Source organism: Bubalus bubalis, chromosome 1, assembly GCF_019923935.1.
Source record: "Bubalus bubalis isolate 160015118507 breed Murrah chromosome 1, NDDB_SH_1, whole genome shotgun sequence".
Taxonomy (NCBI): Eukaryota; Metazoa; Chordata; class Mammalia; order Artiodactyla; family Bovidae; genus Bubalus; species Bubalus bubalis.
In genome coordinates this window covers 110,982,839-111,008,101 of record NC_059157.1, presented here as the reverse complement: position 1 = coordinate 111,008,101, position 25,263 = coordinate 110,982,839, and the positions used below count along the sequence as shown (strand labels likewise).

At 34.4% G+C, this 25,263-nt stretch overlaps 1 protein-coding gene and 1 non-coding gene across 7 annotated transcripts in view; both read right to left on the bottom strand.

Moving 5' to 3' along the window:
• The window catches only part of STXBP5L (syntaxin binding protein 5L), a 447,507-nt gene that overhangs the window by 275,920 nt on the left and 146,324 nt on the right, over window positions 1-25,263 (bottom strand). For all 6 annotated transcript variants that reach the window (XM_044942363.2, XM_044942382.2, XM_044942371.2 and 3 more), the window contains exon 3: window positions 6,100-6,197. In XM_044942363.2, the coding sequence (XP_044798298.2) occupies window positions 6,100-6,197 (98 nt within the window). The remainder of the gene's footprint in view (window positions 1-6,099; window positions 6,198-25,263) is intronic.
• Window positions 19,236-19,308, bottom strand: TRNAW-CCA. The gene has a single exon. It is a non-coding gene; the product is annotated as a tRNA-Trp (tRNA).

The window sequence follows — 25,263 nt, the reverse complement described above, 5'->3', positions numbered from 1 at the left end:
TGCTTGCTCTTTGGAGGAAATGCTATGACCAACCTAGACAGCATATTAAAAATCAGAGACATTACTTTTCCAACAAAGGTCCATCTAGTCAAAGCTATGGTTTTTCCAGTAGCCATGTATAGATGTGAGAGTTGGAGCATACAGAAGGCTGAGCACCAAAGAATTGATGCATTTGAACTGAGATGTTGGAGAAGACTCTTAAGAGTCCCTTGAACTGCAAGGAGATTAACCAGTCAATCCTACAGGAAATCATCCTTACTATTCATTGGAAAGACTGATGCTAAAGCACCAATACTTTGGTACCTGATGCAAAGAGCTGACTCATTAGAAAAGACCCTGATCCTGGGAAATATTGAAGGCAGGAAAAGGGGACGACAGACTATGAGATGGTTGGATGGCATCACCGCCTCAATGGACATGAGTTTTAGCAAGCTCTAGGAGATGGTGAAGGACCGGGAAGCCTAGCAAGCTGCAGTCCCTGTGGTTGCAAAGAGTTGGATACGACTGTTGGGTGACAGAACAACAACAAAAAGAATAAAAGACCTAGGAATAAATTTACCTAAGGAAGTGAAAGACATGTATACTGGAAACTATAAGACACTAATGAAAGAAACTGAAAACATAAATAATGCTAGTAGTATTATTTATGTAGATATACTATGCTCATGCATGGAAGGATTAACACTGTTAAAAATGTCCATACCATCCAAAGCAATCTAAAGATTCAGTGGAATTCCTAGAAAAACACCCATGCACTTTTCACAGAAACAGAACAAATAATCCTAAAATTTGTACACAACTACAAAAGACCTAGAATAGCAAAAACAATTTTGAGAAAGAAGAACAAAGCTAGACTTATCATACTCCTTCATTTTAAACTATATTACAAAGCTATAAGTAATCAAAATAATATGATACTGGCATAAAAGCTGACACATAAACCAATGTAACAGAATCAAGATCCCAAAAATAAACCAGTGCATATTTGGTCAACAAATATTTTACAAGGAAGCCAATAATATTCAACAGAGGAAGGACATCTCTTCAATAAATGATGCAGGAAAAACTGCATCACTGGAGTTTCCTGGACAGCCATATGTAAAAGAATTAAGCTGAACCACTATCTTACACTGTATACAAAAATTAACTCAAAATGGATTAAGAACTTGGGCAAAAGTCATGAAACCATAAAACTCCTAAAAGAAAATATAAGCAATACACTCCTGGAAACCATTCTTGGCAATGATTCTTCAGACTTGACACAAAAAGGAAAACATAACAACACAATATAAAATAAAGTGTGGCTACATCAAACTAAAAAGCTCCTGCACAGCAAAGGAAACTGTTAACAAAATAAAAAAGCAACCTATCCTATGGAAGAAAATATTTGCAAATCATGTCTGATAAGGGATTAATATTCAAAATATATAAAGAACTCATATGACTCAACAGCAAAACAAACAGTTCAATTAAAAACTGGCAAAGGATCTGAATGGATACTTTTGTGAAAAAGACAGACATACAGACAGCTAAGAGGTATTGAAAAGGCATTCAACATCACTAATTATCAGGAAATGCTCAACAGCAATGGGATATGATCTCTTTCTTAAAATGGCTATTATTTGAAAGACAAGGAATAACAGCTGTTGGCAAGGATATAGAGAAAAGGGAACCCTTGTGCACTGTTAGTGAGATTGTAAATTGTGCAAGCACTATGAAAAACATAATGAGGTTTGGGATTGGCATGTACACACTACTATATTTAAAACAGCTAGCCAACAAGGACCTACTGTACAGCACAGAGAATTCGGCTCAGTATGCTTCAATAACCTAAATAGGAAAAGAATTTGATAAAGAACAGATACGTATATGTGTAGAACTGAATCACTTTGCTGTACACTTGAAACTAACACATCATTGTTAATCAACTATACTGCAATACAAAATTTTAAATATTTTTAAAAGATAATAAAATAAAATAGAACTACCACCCAATCCAACAATTCTACTTCTGGGTATTTATCAGAAGGAAATGAAAATCTAACTCCAAAAGATATCTGTACCTTCATATTTATTCCAGAATTATTTTACAATAGCCTAGACATGAAAACAACCTAATTGTCCACTGATGGATTAATGGATAAAGAAAATATGATATACATAGACATAGAACAGAATGTTACTCAGCCATATTAAAAGAATGAAATCTAGCCATTTGTGACAACATGGATGGACATCGAAGGCATTATGCTGACTGAAACAAGTCAGAGAAAGACAAATACTACACACTCGCACTAAAAAACAGAAATCTAAAACAAACAAACAAAAATACTGAACACATAGAAACAGGAAACAGATTGGTGGTTGCCAAAGGTTGGAGGTGTGGGGTGGGCAGAATCGATGAAGGCGCTCCAAAGGTCAAACTTTCATTATAAAATAAGATCTGAGGATGTAATGCACAGCATGGTGATTATAGTTAATATTACTCTACTGTGTATTTGAAAGCTGCTAAGAGGGTAGATCTCTAAAATTCTCATCAGAAGAAAAAAAGTTTTTGTAACTATGTGTGGTGACACATTAACTAGACTTATTGTGGATCATTTCACAATATATAGAGATACTGAATAATTATGTTGTATATATGAACCTAAGATAACATTTTATGTCCATTGTATCTCAATAAAAAAGAAAGAAAATAATCAAACAATATTCTATATACAATAAACTCACTTCAAGTACAATGACATAAGTTTACAGTAAAAGGATAGAAATAGCTATAACATGTAAACATTAATTTGTTTTTAAAAAGTATGAGTAGCTATGCTAAAATCACATAAGGTCAATTTCAGAGCAATGAAAATTACGGGAGATAAGTAAAAACATTACACAATGATAAAGGGGTCAATCCATGGAAGGTATAACAATTCTAAATGTGTGCATACCAAACCACAGACCCTAAAAATACAGAAAGCTAAAACTAATTAAGCTAGAAAGAGATAAATACATCCATAATTAGAGTTGGAGTTCCTAATTCACTCTACTCTAGGGATTTGACAAGAATTACCAGACAAAAATTAGCAAGAATATAGAACTCAACAACACAATCAACCAGTATCTAGTTGACAAATATGAAACATTCCACTCAGAAAGAAAAGAATGCACATGTTCTTCCATAGTCTATAGACTATCTACCAAGAAAGATCATATCCTAGGCCACAGAACAAATCTCAACAAATTTAAAAGAATTAAAATCATAAAGTGTGTGTTTTCTGACCATAATGGAGTCAAAGCTGGAAATTTTCTTGTTTTTGATTTCTAAATACTTGCCATTTAACTAAAATACTTCTAAGTAAATGATGACTCAAAGAAGTCTCAAAGACAATTTTTAAAACTACATATGACTGAATGAAAATTCAAACACACATATCAAAACTTGTGCTGGAAGGAGAATTAATAACACTAAATGTATACCTTAGAAAAGAGAATGAAAATTCTCAAATCAACAACATGCTCCCACTTCAAAAAACTAGAGAAAAAGAGCAAAATAAGCTCAAAGAAATACTAAAGATAATTCAGGATAAAATGGAAAGAATAAAACAAAAGCAATTAAACAAAAGCTAGTTCCTAAAAAAAAAAAATCAATAAAAATTTACAAATCACTAGTAAGACAGACTACAAACTATCCAAATAAAATAGAACACTAAAGTAGTCCTATTACAAATTTTAAAAAGTGAATCTGTAATATAAAATCTCATAGTCTCCAGGTCCAGGTACTCTCATTAGAAAATATTTACAAACATTTAAAGAATTAACACCAATTTTATACAAAATATTCCGGAAAACAGATGCAGAGAGAACATTTTTCAGTTCATTTTATGAATCCAGTACTACCCTACTATGAAAAGCAAACAAGACAATACGAATAGAAAGTTCACTCAAAAAGGAACCTGTATTTAAATATAAAATGTATAACTGTAATTTAGAAAAAAAAGAAAATAAGATACAAAGTGAGACAAAGAGTTCTAAAAGGTGATATCAAAGAAGCACAATCTATACAGGAAAAACTGATAAACTGGACTCTAAAAGTCCAATTAGGTGGGTGAAAAGATAAGTTGAAGACTGGAAGAAGATAAATATCATATTACACCATTTATATGTGGAATCTAAAATATGATACAAATGAACTTACTTACAAAACAGAAACAGGCTGACAGTCATAGAAAAGAAACATGGTTACTGAAGGGGATAGGAGGGGGAACAATAAAGGAGTTTATGATTAGCAGATACAAACTAGTATATATAAAACAGATAAACAACAGGGTCCTACCATACAGCATAGGAAACTATATACAATATCTTGTAATAAACTATAATGGATAAGAATAGAAAAGATATATATATATATGAATCATTTTACTGTATGTCAGAAACTAATACATTACAAATTAACTACTTAAATTTTTTTTAATGTTTAAAAATAAAATAACAAACAAAAAGACTGAAGAAAATAATTGCAAATCATATATCTGACAAAAGATTAGTATCTAAAATATCCAAGAATACCATGATGAGACATCACCAGAAAATGATCAGAATGGCTACAGTAACACTAAATGCTGGTAATGATATAGAGATATAGAATCACTCATACACTACTGGTGGGAATAAAAATGTTATGACCACCCTGGACAACAGTTTGGGATTTTCTCATAAAACTAAACAAGCAACTATTGCACAACCCCTGCAGCTGCTCTCCTGGACATTTATACAAGAGAAATGAAAATTTATGTTCACACATAAATATGTACACAAATGTTCATAGCTGCTTTGATCATAATCAGAAACTGAAAATCCAGATATCCTTAAGCAAGTGAAAGGTTAAACAAGCTGTGGTACATCCCTACCATGGAACATTACTCAACAATAAAAAAATTCAACTATTAATACATACAACAACTTCAATGAGTCTTCAGAGAATTATGCTGAGTGAAAAAAGCAAACTTCAAAAGGTTACATACAGTATGATTCCATTTATATAACATTTTTAAAGTGACAAAATTATTGAAACAAAGAACAAACAAGTGATTGTCAGGAGTCAAGGATGAGGCTGAGGTAACCAGAGGGTAAGGATGTGGCTCTAAAAGGGCAACATGAGAAATCTCTGCAGTGATAGAAATGCTCTTTACCTTGAGTATATCAACTTCCTGGTTGTAGTAGTATACTCTTGCCTGGAAAATCCCATGGACGGAGGAGCCTGGTAGGCTGCAGTCCATGGGGTCGCTAAGAGTCGGACATGACTGAGTGACTTCACTTTCCCTTTTCACTTTCATGCACTGGAGAAGGAAATGGCAACCCACTGCAGTGTTCTTGCCTGGAGAATCCCAGGGACAGAGGAGCCTGGAGGGCTGCCGTCTGGGGTCGCACAGAGTCAGATACAACTGAAGTGACTTAGCAGCAACAGCAGTAGTATACTAATAGTTTAAGATATTTCTATTGGGGAAAATTGGATAAAAAGTACATGGGATTTTTCTATACTACTTCTTAAAAACTGCACAAGTCTATAATTATCTTAAAAGTTTATTTAAAAAACTGGGATGACACTAAAACAAAATCTGGGAGGATATTAATAACTCTATAGGCATATATTAGAAAAGAAGAAATTTCTCAAATCCATGACCTCAGTTTTCACCTTAGAACACCAGAAAAAGAAGATAAAATGAAACCCAAGATTAATCAATAGAAAGGAAATAAAAAAGACCAAATCAGGAATCAATGAAATAAAATATAGGAAAATAATACAGAAAAACAATGAAACCAAAAATTGCTTCTTATGAAAATTAGTACAGTTAATAAGCTTCTAGCTAGACTAACCAGGAAAAAAACACAAAACACAAATCACCAATATCAAGGATTTTAAAAGGGACATGAATACTTATCTCACAAACATTAAAAATATACCAATTAATTTGATGACGTGGGTTACTCATGTCTAAAGAAACAATAAAATTTATTTGGTCATAAATATTTCACTTACCTGAATATTTAAGGAAATTTAATTGGTATTAATATAGTAAATAATGAACCAAAAATTAAGGATACATTCGTATAGCACCAGTTCTCGTCCCAATAGCCAAGATTTTCTGAACTGGATCAAAGGCTAATGTGGTGGGCTGATAAGGAAAACCATGCCGAACTGTCTGAAAGAGAAAATATTGAAAATAGTCATCAGGGAAATAAAAATTAAAGTCACAACAAGATACCACTATCCAACCAGCAGAATGACTAAAATAATTATTTAGTTTTATAAAAAAGACCACCAATTGTTGTTGGCAGGAGTGTTAAATCACAAACACTTTGGAAAAACATGTTGCAGTTCTTTAAAAACTAAACATATACCTGTCCTATGACCTAGAAAGTTCACTCCTATGTACGTAACCAAGAAAATAACGAGCATATGTCCACATATTAATTTGTATAAGTACACCCCTAACAGCTTTTAACAACCTAGAAAAAACTCAAATGACAAACAAGAGAATCAAACATCAAAACTGTGGTATATGCATACAATAGAATAACTCAACAATTAAATAATAAAAACTAAGAACATTATGCTAAGTAAAGGAAGCAATACACAAAAGAGTATGTATAGTATGATTACAAATATAATATAAACAAGCAAAACTAACCTATGGTGAAAAAAATCAGAACTGGTTTTGACCTTGACCACTTGGTTTGACAAGTGGTTGACTTGATGAGAACTGACTAGAAAGGGCATAAAGGAAGTGAAGGTAATATTCTATATTCTGATAAGGTTTGAATTTTACATGTGTATAATTTAGTCAAAACTCATAAAATGGCATAACATATAAATAATATTAGTATTCCAGTATAAGTCTTTCAACTCCACTGTATGTTTGAAAGGTTTCATAATATCACAATGGGAAAGAAAGAAAAGAAAAATATAAAGAGCTCATAATATGACAAAAGAGATAAGACTAACATGTAAAAAAGGAATATGCAATATTAGATTAATTAATTTCAAAATGAAATATGTTAGAACCTTTAAAAAAATAGAGGACCCACATAGGTCAGGAAAAAAGAGATTCTATATCTTGTTCAGTCAAATATTTAGTGCTCCAAAAACTACTTTTAATGGAAATATTTTTATAATCTATTGCTTTTGTAAATATTCAAAGATGAAAAGATTAAACATAGCATGTAGTTTATCTAAAATTCATTCCCCAGATAAAACAAAGTAGAGTTCATTGCATAATTCCTCATTTTCCTTTAATGCATATAAGAACATATATGCAAAAGCATATTAATATATAACCAAATCTGTATTTTTCTTACTTAATAGCATATTATGGAAATATTTCCACAAAACAATATGTTTAGATGTTCTTCAACCTATTTAAAGATTGTAGAGCTCATTATAGTATGAATATACCACAATGTCTTTAACCAACGAACTATTGTTCTATAATCTCCAAAGAATTCTCAACTAAATTGGCAAAAAATATACTTAGCAATAAAACCCACTTTCTATTCATGATCCTTAACTGAGGTGTTTCCCTCTTCATTCTCAATTGTCCTTGTTTTGACTTGTAAACAAAATTGTCAAGAGGAAGATACTCTAAATTCTCATGCAGATCAATGTGGATAACAATAATCAGAATATATAGTTTCTCTCAAAAAACAAAACAAAACAAGAGGTGGGGATACTTCCCAACTCATTTTATGGCCAATATTACCCTGATCCTGGAAACTAAGTCATCACAACAAAAGAAAACTAAAGACCACTAATTATTAATTAATATGGATATAAAAATCCCTCCCCAAAATATTAGCAAGCCACTCATCAGCAGAAAAGTGGAAGATTTACTGAGCATGGCCCTGCCCACCAGAGCTAGACCCACTTTTCCTGATAGCCAGTCTCTTCCATCAGAAAGCTTACACAAGCTTCTTATCCTCATCCATTGGAGGGCAGACAGAATGAAAACCACAATCACAGAAAACTAAGAAAAATCATGACAAGGATCAGTCTTGCGTAACTCAATGAAGCTATGAGCCATGCCATGCAGGGTCATCCAAGATAGATGGGTCATGGTGGAGAGTTCTGACAAAACGTGGTCCACTAGAGAAGGAAATGGAAAAATACTTCAGCATTCTTGCCGTAAGAATCCCATGAACAGTACGAAAAGGCAAAAAGATCTGACACTGAAAGATGAAGCCCCCAGGTCAGTAGGTGTCCAATGTGCTACTGAAAAACAGCAGAGAAATAGCTCCAGAAGGAATGAAGAGGCTGAACCAAAACAAAAACACCATCCAGTTGTGGATGTGTCTGGTGGTGAAAGTCAACTCCAATGCTGTAAAAAACAATACTGTATAGGAATCTGGAATGTTAGATCCATGAATCAAGGTAAACTGGAAGTGGTCAAACAGATCACAAGAGTGAACATCAACATTTCAGGAATTACTGAACTAAAATGAATGGGTATGGGTGAATTCAATTCAGATGACCATTATATCTACTACTGTGGGCAAGAATCCCTTAGAAGAAATGGAGTAGCCCCCATAGTCAACAAGAGTCCAAAATTCAGTACTTGAGTGCAATCTCAAAAATGTCAAAATGACCTGGGTTCATTTTCAAGGCAAACCATTCATCATCACAGTAATCCAAGCCTATGCCCCCCAAGCACTAATGCCTGAAAACAAGAAGTAGAATGGTTCTATGAAGACCTACAAGACCTTCTAGAACAAACACCAAAAAAATATGTCCTTTTCATTATAGGGGACTGGATGCAAAATCATAAGTCAAGAGATACCTGGAATAACAGGCAAGTTTGGCCTTAGATTACAAAATGAAGCAGGGCAAAGCTTAACAGAATTTTGCCAAGAGAACACACTGGTCATAGCAAACACCTTCTTTCAACAGCACAAGAGACAATACTACACATGGATTTCACCAGATGGTCAATGCCAAAATCACACTGATTATATTTTTTCAGGCAAAGATGGAGAAGCTCTATACAGTAAGCAAAAACAAGACCAGGAGCTGACTGTGGCTCAGATCATGAGCTCCTTATTGCCAAATTCATACTTAAATTGAAGAAAGTAGGGAAAACCACTAGATCATTCAGGTACAACTTAAATCAAATCCCTTATGATTATACATTGGAAGTAACAAACAGATTCAAGAGATTAGATCTAATAGACAGAGTGCCTTAAAAACTACGGACAGAGGTTCATACCATTGTACAGGATGCGGTCACCAAAACCAAATTCAAGAAAAAGAAATTCAACAAGGCGAAATGGCTGTCTGAAGAAGTCTTACAAACAGCTGAGAAAACAAGAGAAATGAAAGGCAAAGGAGAAAAGGATATATATACACATCTGAATACCGAGTTCCAAAGAATAGCAAGAGAGATCAGAAAGCCTTCTTAAGTGAATAATGGAAAGAGGTAGAGGAAAACATTAGCATGGGAAAGACTAGAGATCTGTTCAAGAAAATTAGAGATACCAAGTGAATATTCCATGTAAAGATGGATACAATTAAGGACAGAAATGATATGAACCTACCAGAAGCAGAAGATATTAAGAAGAGGTGGCAAGAATACACAGAAGAACTGTACAAAAAAGGTCTTAATGATCCAGATAACAACAATGGTGTGATCACTCACCTAGAGCTAGACATCCTGGAGTGTGAAGTCAAGTGGGCCTTATGAAGCATTACTACGAACAAAGCTAGTGAAAGTGATGGAATTCCAGCTGAGCTCTTTCAAATCCCCAAAAAGGATGTTGGTTAAAGTGCTGCACTCAATATGCCAGCAAATTTGGAAAACTCAGCAGTGGCCACAGGACTGGAACAGGTCAGTTTTCATTCCAATCCCAAAGAAGAGCAATGCCAAAGAATGTTCAAACTACCACACAGTTGCACTCAATTTACATGCTATCAAGGTAATGCTCAAAATCCTTCAAACTAGACTTCAAAAGTATGTGAACTGAGAACTTCTAGACGTACAAGGTGGATTTAGAAAAGGCCAAGGAATCAGATATCAAATTGCCAACATCTGTTGGATCACTGAAAAAGCAAGAAAATTTCAGAAAAGCACCTACTTCTGCTTCACTGACTACACTAAAGCATTTGACTGTGTGGATCACAACAAACTGTGGAAAATTCTTCAAGAGATGGGAACACCAGACCACCTTATCCTGCCTCCTAAGAAACCTGTATGTATGTATAGAAGCAACAGTTAGAACTAGACATGGAAGAACAGACTGGTTCCAAATTGGGAAAGGAGTATGTCAAGGCTGTATACTGTCACCCTGCTTATTTAACTTCTATGCAGAGTACATCATGCAAAACGCCCAGCTAGATGATGCACATCAATTAGATTGATGGGAGAAATATCAATAACTTCAGATATGCAGATGACACACCCTAATGGCAGAAAGGGAAGAGGAATTAAAGAGCCTCTTGATAAAGCTGAAAGAGCAGAGTGAAAAAGCTGGCTTAAAACTCAACGTTCAGAAAATGATCATTTTCTATTTCATGGCAAATAGATGGGGAAAAGGTAGAAACAGTGACAGACTTTATTTTCTTGGGGTCCAATATCACTGTGGACAGTGACTGTAGCCACAAAATTAAAATATACTTGCTTCTTGGAAGAAAAGCCATGACAAACCTAGAGAGCATATTGAAAAAACAGAAACATCACTTTGCCAACTAAGGTCTGTATATTCAAAGCTATGGTTTTTCCAGTAGTCATGTATGGATGTGAGAGTTGGACCATAAAGAAGGCTGAATGCCAAAGAATTTATGCTTTCAAACTGTGGTGCTGGAGAAGACTCTTGAGAGTCCCTTGGACTGCAAGGAGATCCAACCAGTCCATCCTAATGGAGACCAGTCCTGGGTGTTCATTGGAAGGACTGATGCTGAAGCTCCAATATTTTGGCCACCTGATGTGAAGAGCCAACTCACTGGAAAACACCTGAATGCAGGGAAAGATTGAAGGCAGGAAGAGAAGAGACTGACAGAGCATGAGATGGTTGGATGGCACCACTGACTCAATGGACATGAGTTTGAGAAAACTCAGGAAAATGGTGAAGGACAGGGATGCTGCAGTCCATGAGGTCGCAGAGTCAGACACAACTGAGTAACTGAACTATCTCAACAGAACACAGTATAAAAATCACATGGTCACCTCAATAGATGGAGAAAAATTATTTCAAAAAATCCAACACCCACTCACATTAAAAAACATTCAACAAATGAACTGTAGAGAACTTTTTCAATCTGATAAATGGCATGTACAATAAACCCTCAGCTAACATCATACTAATCAATGAAAGAATGAATGGTTTCTCCCTAAGGTCAGGAATGAAACAAGTGTGTCCGCTCTTGCCACTTCTACATCCTTTCCAGGACAATTAGGTGAGGGGGAAAAAAAAACATCCAGACTTTTTAAGAAATAACTAAAACTATGTGCTAACGACATGACCTTGTGCATATAAACCTAAGAAATAACTGAAAAAAATTATTAGAACTAAAAAGAAATTAGGCAAGATTGTAAAATTAATGTACAAATTATATTTCTATATATACTAGTGATACCCTATCCCAAAACAAACTTAAGAGAACAATTTCATTTATAATAGCAACCAAAGGAATAAAATACTTAGTAATGAACAAAAGAAGCATAAAGCTTACATGCTAAAAACTATAAAACATTGTTGAAAAAAATTAAAGAAGACCTAAATAAAGGAAAAGCTTCTCATATACATGTATTAAAATACTTAAGATTGTTCAGGTGACAATACTCCCCAGACTGATCTTCAGATTCAATGCAACCCCTAAAAAAATCTGGTTTGTTTCTTCTTTGCAAAAATTTGACAAGTTGACCCTAAGATTCATATGAGTACTCAAGAGACCCAGAATATCAAAGTGATCTTGAAAAAGATGAACAAAGTTGGAACACTCATATTTTCCATTTTTAAAACTTACGTGAATCTACAATAATCAAGACAATGAGTTACTGGCATAAGGATAAACACTTAGATCAGTGGAAAAATATTTAGATCCCAGAAATAAATGTTCACATTTTCAGTTAATTGATTACTGACAAGGGTGCTAAGACAATTCAATGAGAAATGAACAGACTTTCAACAAATGACACTGCAACAACTGGATATCTACATGCGAAATAATCAAGCTGGACTCATATATACAAATACTCAAAATGGATCATAGACCTAAATGTAAGAGGCAAAACTATACAAATTTTAGAAGAAAGCACATGTTTTTAAATCTTAGTGACTTAGGATTAGGCAATGGTTTCTTAAATATGACACCAAAAGCAATAAAATTAAAAACATAAGTTGACCCTTGTGAGAATTAAAAACTTTTGTGCTACAGAGGAAACTATCAAGAAAGTTAAAAAAAAAAAAAAAACCCACATAAACAGAGAAAATATTTGTAAATCATATCTAATAAGGCATTTATATCAAGAAAAAAATAAAGAACTCTTACAACTCAGTAATAAAAGACAAATAACTCATTTTTCCTCAAAATGTGAAACCGAGTTACCCTATAACTCAGGGATTTCCCTCCTGGGTATATAACCAAGAAAAATAAAGTTAAATCCCAAATATACCCCCATTTTATAAGATATTTGGAAGTGCATAGAATAGAAATGTGATTTTTAACATTAAAATCTTAAATCTGTATATGCTTTCTTCTTTTTTCATTTTAGCTTTATTTTTATCAAACTCAATCATGCACATAATTTTAAAATGTCAGATAATTCTATAGGACATATCATGAAAATTAGAAACAATGTATCCCCTTCCTTTGCCCATTTCCTGCTTTCTAGAGGCAACCACTTTTTAATCTTTTTGCTATTTATTTTGGCATTTACCTAATGTGTCTGAAAATGACATTTTTATATTGCTATTAACTGACTTCTCAAAAAAGTTCTTTCTTCTCTCCCACCTCTTCATTCCACATACAAGCACCCTTGCCACATCTCCATCTTCTCAACAAATCATAGCAGCCAGTGTTAACACTCTATTAATACTGCTCTCTTATTTTGCCTCACAAATGTTTTATCCCCTGATGTTACATTTTTTAATTTGCATTTTCTAAGTTTTTATGTGCCTGTCATTAATTCAATCCTAAACTTTGCCCCAGCTGCCCAAATTAACTTCCAATGTGTTAAATACATTGGGTATATGGATTCAGAGAGAGAAAGGAGAGACAGAGAGCCAAAGAAAGAAAGGGAGGAATTATTTAAATAATGCTCAAACAATCCCTAATGACTTAAAAGCAAATCAGTTGCTGCCTATCTCCAGGAGCAGAAAGAGAGATGGACTACTACAAAGGTCACAAGTGATGAAAAAATCTGTCATAGTGATTTCACAGGAAACACATTACATTCTACAGTATACATGATTTTAGATTGTTTTAAGCAATCTATACAGTATACATGTTTAGATTGTTTATAATGTAAGTACTTAAGAATACAGGCACAAATACTAATAAGATACTAGTAAATCCAGTCCAGGAATGTTTACTAAATGATGATAAACCATGACTAAATAACGTGTATTACAGAAATTTAAGTATGTACATATACCTCATATTTCATTTGTTACTAACATATTTCAATCTTTTCTTTCCCTGAACTTAAACTTTAAGTTCTCCAGGCCTCAGCCTTGACACTGAGGGAACTTCTGCTTACAAAATAAGACTTGACAAGATACAGACACAGAAAAGCAAATAATATTCTTCATGATATAAATGTATTCGCAACTACCATTTCTAAAAAGAAGTCAGTACCTTACAGATTTATACTACTTCCTGTGAATGCAATCTTTAGTTTCTAAACATCTATAATTCTGATTGGTTGTTTCATTTAATAATGTGTGCCCATGATAGTAATATTTAAATTGAAACAGCATTTTCAGAAAAATATAAATACTTGTGAGTTTGCTTTATAAACCCAGAAGGAGATCATTAGTATTTTTTCTTTCATAAGCATGGAAGAGAAAAAAAAAGTTAAGTATATCTTTGTTGGATTTAGATGGAGTTTGGCTGCCTAAACTCAAATTAACAAAGCTCAATATCAGGATATGTATTGATGTTCATTAAATCAAGTTTTATCAAAAGATAAAACTTCACTGTTATATCAATAGGTTCTGGAAAGACATCTGATAAAATTCATCATCCAAGTAAACATCTTATGTAAATAGGATTAGAGGAAAACTAATTATAGATAATAAATATTAACAATAACAAAAATCACAACAAATATGACACTGAACAGTAGAAAGATATAGCCATTCCCATTAAAGTCAGGAAGAAGAAACACATGTTCATTTTTTCTATTATTATTCCGATTTGTTTTATAGATTCAAGCTAATTTAGTAAAACAAGAAATGAAATAAACATATAAATATAGAAAAGTAAAAAAACAAACTAAAACTGTCTAAGAAGAAAAAGAATCTGGTAAGTTGTTTAGATACAGACAAAAATCAGTAACTTCTCCCTCCACTAAAAAAATAACCAATTACCAATATAATGTTTTATTCAGTATCATTTAATATTTTCTAATACATAAATTGGTTAGGGACACAAAACTTTTTCACTAGACTGGAAATTAGTGACTAATAATAGAATTATATTCATATCTACCAATATTTATTTAATACTATAGAGGTTACACCATAACTGCTAGAATACTATGAGAAATGCAGAACTGATATAATTAGTTTCTTCTGTAGCTACAACAACAAAATCCCACCAGGATTTAGTATTCAAGAAGAAATTATTTGTTTATATACTTCAAAAACTTTTTCATTATTGCCCTGTGATTTAAAGTGTTAAAAGTATCTCTTTTCAAAGTATCTACAAAAACATTGTTTTTGTAGGAAAACATACTTATACATAGGAAAATCTAGAAATTTTATTTATATATAGCAATAAATGTGGCCTTAAAAATTAGTATTTTTCAGAAATAAAATATTTACCTACTTATCTCTCAAGTTCCAAGTCAAGGTTTCACTTCTACAAAAAATATTTGCTTAAATTCTAAGCCAACACCACAGTTTAGCACTTATTCAAAATTACTGAAGAATGATTTTTGCTCTTTGGTCTTCCCAAGTAAGTTCTAAACTCCTTTGTGAGCAGGAACAATGCCTTTAATGTTTCCCCTTCATGAAGCTTGGTGGTTTAGTCTCTGTCATGTCCAACTCTTTGCGACCCCATGGACTGTAGCCTGCCAGGCTCCTCTGTCCATGGGATTTTCCAGGCAAGAATACTGGAATGGGTTGCCATTTCCTTCTCCAGGGGATCTTTCCCACCCAGGGATCGAACCTGGGTCTCCTGCACGGATTCTTTACCAATTGAGAATCTTTACCAGGGAAGCCTCTCATGAAGATTAGTGCTATGATTAAATAGTTAGGCTTTTTGAAGTTTATCAATATGATTTGTACATATAAGCAATATGATTTATCCACATAAGCAGTAGTTCCTTCAAAAATTATTCTCTTACAGTTTTAAGATGAATAATTGAAACCAAATATTTTGTAACTATTGAAATAAAATCTTTAGAATAATTTTATATCAATATATAATTATCTCTGTATCTGGAGTTGTTGTCATAACTTTCCACAGCAATGAAAGCACATTTGAGATGTTACTTTAAAAGTTCAATAGTTGTCATTCTCACCCTTTACCCTCTGGGCACTTTCGTGAATTTTTGTAACCATATGCAATTACCTCATGCTGAAGTGTTCAAAGCAAACAAGAACTAACACTTGGGTAATGTATTTAATATATACAGTTATTTAATTAGGAATATGTTACAAATACTAATGTACCATTAAATCTAAAGTAAAAGTAGGTTATTTTTTACTACCCAATTGTGTTTCTTCCTACCATATTACAAACCACTCGAGGTTAAAGATTCTGTTGTTTCAACCCTGAGAGTTTTATAGGCATTCAAAAACTACTAATTTTTAGTACAATAGTTTAACACATACTGAGTAACTTTGACTCTGTATTTTATACTGTTAATTTTACCAAAAATCTAAGACTCATAATTGAGACAATACATGTAAATGTGATTTATAAATTGAGCATACTATGTAAACATATGTTTCTAGTATTTAAACTTAATAGAAAGATGTTCTTTCAAAACATGAGTGAATCAAGTTCAAATTAAATGAATTTACCTTCTCTGATATCTCATCTCTCATGTTATCATGTTCTCTCATAATTTCATGGAGGTATGCAAAAACATACTTTAAAAAAAACACACCAAATAATATATGAACAGGCCTAATTCTCACTACAGGAAAGTCTATATAGATGTATACACATACAAATATGTATTGACATAAGCAAGATGAATACGAACATACTGATGGCATTAAGTAACCATGGGTAAACCCAAAGGTATCAAATTCTATCATCCTTACTATTCAATACAGACACAACTGACAGATAGAACAGTCTTTAATATAGCCAGATTGTTCTCTCCAAAGCACTTCCACTGTTTGTGGTTTTTTCCTTCTATTCATAGCACCTCTTAGGTAATTTTACCATCTGGCTTATTTATATTTTATCTCTACCCTGAGACCTATTAACACGCTTATGTCTTTAACATCATTGCTTCAACATACCTTGTCTACAGCATTCTTTCCTCCCTTTCAATTCAACTCAGCATCACAATTAGTATCATCAGCCTCAAATGAACACAGTTCCATCAACATACACTTCCAGAACTCTTTCAAGAACCAAATTTGGCATTCTCTATATTCACTCAACATAGAATCTATATTCATTCAGTATCTTTCCTGTTATCACTTCCATTCCATCTTTCTTACTATCTGAGTATTTCCACTTTAAATCTCCTATTTATTTGAAACCTTTATCTTTCTGGCTACACTAGTCTCTGTCCTCATATTATTTAACATTTCAACTTAATTCTGAATCATGCTTAAAAGAAATATAAACATCTTTTATGGAATCTATTTTTTATGTCTATATAACTATCAAATAAACTTCTGTGAACTTAAAGATCTAGTCTCACTGATGAATAACAAAAATGGAAATCAGCAGTCATAGAAAATAATTTGGCTTAGGAGTAAAATAAAAACCACTTTTAAGAGAAAATAACAATCTTGTGAGCCAAAATCACAGATAGGATGATGTGTAAGAATACTATACTAGGAGTTAGGAGGTCCTAGTCCTGTCACTGTCTATCTAACCTGGACACATTACTTAAGCTCTCAGTTTCTTTATATATAAAACAAAGAAAATAAACTAAATTATTTCCAGTTGCTTTCCAATTCCATATTATATTCATAATAGAGATACTTGCACTAGAAACATAGCAGACTCAGAGACACAGGATAGGCCAACAGATAATTCTAAGAATATATTCTTTAAAAGAAGAAATGAACAATAGACATATCTAGTGGTATATTCCCTGATTCAAATGGACTAATTATCTACTTAGTTCCATGTTAGACTATTAAAAATGATTTTCTGTTTATTTAGCTAGATTCCCTTGTGAGCTATGCACTTGGATTTCAAACAGTCCACTGAGACAGCGGGTACTATGGTTATTTCTATTAATATAACTAGTCTTTAAGTATTTGAGGGCTACCTCTCTTCCTCAGATGGTACCTTCTTAAATTTCCAGTAATACAAAGGGTAGACATTTTGAGCCTCCATTACAAATAAAAAAAAAAGACCTAAGTTTACAATCTGCTTGCAGAAACAGCATTTTACTCCCTACCAAAGAAGTAATGCAGAGCTGATGTCTTTCTCTCTTCAACCTATTTAATGTCAGTTGCAAAGAATTTGAAAATGACAGTTTTCCTCTTGCTAAACTAGAAACTGACAATGAAGACTATATGCACATAGTCATTGCCCCCAAGGTCGCTCTCACCACCATTTGTTTACTGTAGGCTGGGTACAGCGAAAAACACTTTACATGGATTAAATTTGCTATTTATTTCTGTAGCCCCATAAAGTAGGTGGCATCATTACAGAGGAAGAAATTGAGGATTAATAAGGTTAACCAACTTATCAAAGGTCACCAAGCTAATGGATACACTTCCACTGATAACTTTGGAAATGAGAGCCATGTAGCTTTTAAATCGGAGAAGGCAATGGCACCCCACTCCAGTACTTTTGCCTGGAAAATCCCATGGACGGAGGAGCCTGGTAGGCTGCAGTCCATGGGGTCGCTAGAGTCGGACATGACTGAGCAACTTCACTTTCACTTTTCACTTTCATGCATTGGAGAAGGAAATGGCAACCCACTCCAGTGTTCTTGCCTGGAGAATCCCAGGGACGGGGTAGCCTGGTGGGCTGCCATCTATGGGGTTGCACAGAGTTGGACACGACTGAAGCGACTTAGGAGCAGCAGCAGCTTTTAAATACTCTAATCTTGTCTTTGGATGAAAGAATGTAACCTTTTGATTTGCATGAAAAGAATTTAAAGTCAGAACATGAAATGGATTTCAAAAGGATCATAAGAAATATTAGAGCTTCAACTTGGAATAGAACCAGTATCAGCCATTGAGTTAAAGAAACCACAAAGACAAAACCAAACACTTCTGCTCCTAACTTTACTAAATTGTGTAAATTAGATTAAGTGCAGGATGCTTCACATTTTAATCAAGAAACTGGTAAGGGAGTAGGAGGGATGCTCAAGAGCGAGAGGATATACATATATATTCATATATGTATATAGTTATGACTGATTTGCAGTGTTACACAGCAGAAACCAACACAATATTGTAAAGCAATTATCCTTCAATTAAAAATTAATTAATTTTTAAAAAAGAAAATAGTAAGACTGTATCAAAAAAGGAGGAGCCATGGTTATCCCTGATCTCTGAGTCATAGGGTATGGAAAAAAGGGCATTATAAACCAGCAAAATGCTTTTTTTTTTTTTTTTACCTCCTACTTCTCAGGGCCATTCTGGAATAAGCTCTTTCACACTAGGTTAAGAAGAAACTGATCCATGCCAACTTTTACAGTTCTTACAGTGTTACACCTCAAGGTACTTGTAAAAACTAAAGTGAGTGAGTGAAGTCATTCAGTCGTGTCTGACTCTTCGCGACCCCGTGGACTATAGCCCACCAGGCTTCTCCATCCATGGGATTCTCCAGGCAAGAATACTGGAGTGGGTTACCATTTCCTTCTCCAGGGGATCTTCCTGGCCCAGGGATTGAACCTGGGTCTCCCGCATTGGAGGCAGACGCTTTAACCTCTGAGCCACCAGGGAAGCCCCCAAAACTAAAGTGTTAGCTTATTAATTTTCCTAGAACGTGTAAAAACAGGTCACTTTGCAAAAAAAAAAAGGGGGGGGACAGAAAAAAACAAGAGCATGAGTGACAGCAAAATATGGAGGTTCAGGGTACAGAAAAATGAATATATGATATCAGAAATTTATGATTAATAATGGGATAACAAAAAGGGATAGTAAGGACAGAAGGAGAGAGAAAATTAGCAGTTTGGGATTAATAATATGCACTATATATGAAATAGATAAACAACAAGGACCTACTATACAGCACAGAGAGCTATATTCAATATCTTATAATAAACTACAATGGAAAAGGATGTGAAAAAAGATATATATGTATAATTGAATCACTTTGCTGTACACCTGACAGTAACAAAACATTGTAAATTAAATGTCATTTTTTATGGCAAAAAAAAAAAACAAGAATAGGAGAACAAGGTCTATGCTCAAAGGGGAAAGAAAAAGGCTGGCTGAGATTACCAAAGGAAAAAATATAGAGGCTAGCGATCTTGCACTTTGTCAGGCCTCCACCTCAAGTTGCTTGAGGGGTCAAAATGCGAGCTATTTATTCTAACTCTAAGAGTTCTACCCACCAAAGCAGAATTTCAGAAGCTATGTAAATATTTTTTGGCTCCATATACCCCAATAATTTCCACTAATTTAGTCTTCTGCCCAAAATACAACTCTCAGAAGGTGAACACATTTTTTAATACCACAGCAACAAAAACTCAAAAAACAAATACACAGGAAAGATGACACCTGGGAAGCACATTTTTATAAAGCAACACATTGACTAAATACCTTTTCACAATGAAACTATCATAATGATGGCAGTGCTTTTTACTCATAAAGTAGGGAGGAGTGTCAAGATAATAGTATGGGAAAAGTTAAGAAACAAAAGACTGGAAGCTGAAGACCAACCTCATCTACTGAAACAGAAGCTATGAATGAAGGTATTTTTCATGTGAAAAACACTAATCCCAAAGGTAATACTTGGAGGTTTATAATCCCTGATCCCTTGGGTAGCAGCAGCAAAAAGATGAAGAAAAAGAAACCTCAGAATACCTCTGGTATACAGGTCTTTCACTTCCTTGGTCAAATTCATTCCTAAGTATTTTATTCTTTTTCTTGTTATTGAAAACAGGACTGTATTCTTAATGTCTTTTAAAGATAGTTCATTGTCAGTATATAGAAATGCAACTGATTTTTATACTTTTTTATTCAACTTCTCTGAATTTTTAGTTTTTTTTTTAAATTTTATTTTATTTTTAAACTTTACATAACTGTATTAGTTTTGCTAACACAATTTTTAGTACAGTCTTCAGGGTTTTCTACATATAAGGTCATGCTATCTGCAAATGACAGAGGGACCTGGCATGCTACAGTGCTTGGGATCACAAAGTCAGCCATGACTTAGCGACTCAATAACAGCAACATCAGCAAACAGAGACAATTTTACCTCCTCTTTTCCAACTTGAATGCTTTTTTTCTTTCCTAAGTATTTTGGCTAAGACTTCCAGGATCGTGTTGAATAGAAGTAGTGAAGGTGGGTACTCTTGTCTTGTTCTTAGAGGAAAAGCTTTCAGCTTTTCACTGTTGAGTACAATGTTAGCTGTGGGCTTCTCATATGCGGTTTTATTACACTGTGGGCTTGTCACATATGGCTTTTATTATACAGAGGCAAATTCCTTCTATATCTAATTTGTTGAGAGTTTACTCTTGCTTGGAGAATCCCATGGACGGGGGAGCCTGGTAGGCTGCAGTCCATGGAGTCACTACAAGTCGGACACGACTGAGCGACTTCACTTTGACTTTTCACTTTCGTGCATTGGAGAGGGACATGGCAACCCACTCCAGTGTTCTTGCCTGGAGAATCCCAGGGATGGGGGAGCCTGGTGGGCTGCCGTCTATGGGGTCGCACAGAGTCGGACACGACTGAAGAGACTTAGCAGTAGCAGCAGTATACTAAATGTTATCAAATGCTTTTCTGCATCTATTACAATGATTATATGATTTATATCCTTCATTTTGTTAATGTGGTGTATCATATTTATTGCTTTGATATTGAGCATCCTAGGGATGACTCTGACTTGACCATGCTATATAATCCTTTTAATGTATTGTTGAATTCAGTTTGCTTCTATCTTGTTGAGACTTTTGGCATCTATATTTATCAAAGACCAGTTCAGTTCAGTTGCTCAGTCATGTCCGACTCTTTGCGACCCCATGGGCTGCAGCACGCCAGGCTTCCCTGTCCATCACCAACTCCCAGAGCTTACTCAAACTCATGTCCATTGAGTCCATGATGCCATCCAACCATCTCATCCTCTGTCATCCCCTTTTCCTCCCGCCTTCAATCTTTCCCAGCATCAGGGTCTTTTCAAATGAGTCAGTTCTTCACATCAGGTGGCCAAAGTACTGGAGTTTCAGCTTCAGCATCAGTCCTTCCAATGATATTCAGGACTGATTTCCTTTAGGATGGACTGGCTTGATCTCCTTGCTGTCCAAGGGACACTCAAGAGTCTTCTCCAACACCACAGTTCAAAGGCATCAATTTTTTGGCACTCAGCTTTCTTTATAGTCCAACTCTTCATGTCCATACATGACTGTTGGAAAAACCATAGCTTTAACCAGATGGACCTTTGTTGGCAAAGTCATATCTCTGCTTTTTAATATGCTGCCTAGGTTGGTCATAACTTTTCTTCCAAGGTATCAAAGATATTGGCTTATAATTCTTTTAAAACACTGGTGAAAGAAATCAAAGAAGACACAAATGGAAAGATGTCCTGTGTTTGTGGATTGGAGAAATTAATGTTGTTAAAATGTCCATTCTTCACAAAATGATCTACAGATTCAGATCAATTCCCCATCAAAAATTCAACTGCATTTTCCACAGAAAGAAAAAAATTCTAACATTTACATGAAATTACAGAAGACACCAAATAGCCAAAGCAATCGAGAAAGAAGAAAAAAATGAGAGGTATTACAATGCCTAGTTTCAAACTGTATTACAAAGCTGTAGTAATCAAAAGAGTATGCAGGCAAGACACAAGCTCAGAAGAGAGAGTCCAAAAATAAACCCATGCATATTCAATCAATTTTCAACACAGGTGCCAAGAATATTCAATAAGGAAAGAATAGTCTCTTCAAAAAATGATATTGGAAAAACTAGTAACATGCAAAGAATGAAATTAGACCTTTATCTCATACTACATAAAAAAAATCAATTCGAAAAGATTAAAGACTTAAACATGAGACCTGAAACCATAAAATGCCTAAAAGAAAAGATATGGGGAAAGCTCCTTGACAGTCTTGGAGCAACTGTTTGGAATAGACACCAAAAGCACAGACAACAAAAGCAAAAATAAAAAATAAACAAGTAGGCCAACATCAACTATTGATAAAAAGCCTCTGAACTGTAAAGAAAACCATCAACAGGCAACTTAAGAAATGGGAGAAAATATTTGCAAACTACCTATCTGATAAGAGGTTAACATCCAAAATATATAAGAAATTCATATAACTGAATATCAAAAAAACAACAAAACAAATAACCCAGCTAAAAATTGGGGACCTGAAGAGACATTTTTTCCCAAAGAATACCTACAAATGGTGGAATTGTAAATTGGTACACCCGCTATGGGAAACAGTATGGAACTTCCCCAAGAAATTAAAAACAGAACCACACTATGATTCATCAATCCTACTTCTGGGTATATACCCAAAGAAAATAAAAACATCATCTCAAAGAATTATATGCACTCCCATACTCACTGCAGCATTATTTATGAGATATGGAAACAATCTAAGTGTCCATTGATGGATAAATGGATAAAGGAGACACTGTATACACATACACATGTGCACACACACAACGGAATGTTATTTAGCCTTCAAGAAGGAAATTCTGTTATATGCAACAACAAGGGTGAGCCTGGAGGACACGATGCTAACTGAAATAAGCCAAACACCAAAGACAAATATTACATGGTCTTACTTTAATGTGGAATCTAAAAAATATCAAACTCACAGAAACAGACCAGTGGTTTACAAGAGGTTGGTGGGGTGGGGGAAAAGGGGAGATATTGATTAAAGAGTATAAATTTTCAATTATAAGATAAGGTCTGGAGATCTAATGTACAGCAAAGCAACTATAACTAATGATAATATATGTATCTTTGAAATTTGTAAAGGGAGTAAATATCAAGGGTTCTCACCACATGCACACACAAAATGATAACTATGGGATGTAATGAATTAGTTTGATTTTAGTAATCATTTCATAATATACTTTTCAATTTCATTAAAGGATCAAAATTAAGGATAAATATGCTTATTCACAGTAGCAAAAGCTAACAATGAAAACTGTGATATGGGAATCAGGATTCATCATAGCAAGAAACACATAGGATAAAAAGATGAATATAAAAGATTTAAACAAATGGAGAAAGAGATCACATATCTGCATGGATAGGAAAACCATTAAGGTACTTGTTTCTCAAATTAACTTACAGGTTTAATATATTTTGAAACTCAAAATCTAAATGTATTTTATGTGTACTGGAGGAGGCAGATCAAGATTCCTAAGTTTAACAAAATTAGATACACTTTTAAAAAGTGTAGTAAGAAAAAATGAGGTCTACCATTTAATAAAACATGTTCTAAATGTGTAATGATTAAATCAGTATGTTTCTAGGGTAGGACCAGATATCAATAAGTGAAATAGAACAGATATCTCAAAAGCAGATCATGATTTTGGTTGAATCTAATATATGATAAAGATAACATCAAGGGCTTCCCTGGTGGCTCAGTGGTAAAGAATCTACATGCCCATGCAGGAGACACAGGTTCGATCCCTGATCTGGGAAGACCCCAAATGCCAAGGTGCCAAGCCCCTGCACACAGTTATTGAGCCTGTGCTCCAGAGCCAGAGAGCTGAAACTACTGAAGCCTGCATGCCCTAGAGCCTGTGCTCTGCAACAGGAGAGGCCACCACGATGAGAAACCAGCACACTGCAACTAGAGAGTAGCCCTCACTCACCAAAACTAGAGAAAAACTTGCACAGCAACAAAGACCCAGCACAACCAAAACTAAAATAAATAAACAAAATGCTTTAAAAAAATAATATCAAGAATTACTAGGAAAGAAATTAAATTATTCAATAATTAGAATTTAGGAAATTAAATAACTATTCAGAAAAATAATTTTAGGCTCTCCATTATATCACACCAAGTCTTGATGTTTGATTGAACTCTAAGTCTTAGCTAAAATGTTTCAAAAGTCTCACTGTTAATTCCCACCCTGAAGTTCTTTGACAGATGGAAAAATGACCAAAAATTCTTTCCCTCCAATCAACAAGGAGCCTATATCCTCCCTTCCTCTCTATCTCAGTCATGTGATTTGCTTTGACCAGTTAGACACAAGTACACCTGACCCAACAGAGACTTAAAAAGTGTTGTGTACTGGGGATTGGTCTCTTGCTGCTCTTAGAATGTCAAGACCATCATATGATCCAGCCCAAGCTAGCCTAATGGAGAATGGAGTAACCACAGGAAGGAAACCAATCACAGCTGACAGCCAGCACTAATCCCTAGACATGTGAGTGAGACCATGCTAGATCATTAAGCCACCAGCCAACCCAAAAACTGATCCCAAACATGAGAGAGAGCTGAGCCTGTGTGTCTGGTCAGCTGGTGGGTCCAGAGCAGAAAACCTACTCAACCAACTCACAGAATCATGAGCAAAATAAAAGATTATCTGTAAAGCCAGAAAACAAAAAGAAAAAAGGAAACAACGCCTTTAGTTTGGCAGTAACAAGATTTTGTTGATAGACCTGCATATTTTACAGGCAAGCCTTGCCTTTGCTACTAAGCAGGTCTGTCTGAAAAGACCCAGGATAGTTTAAAAGATTCAAGTATTTAAGTGGTTGGAGG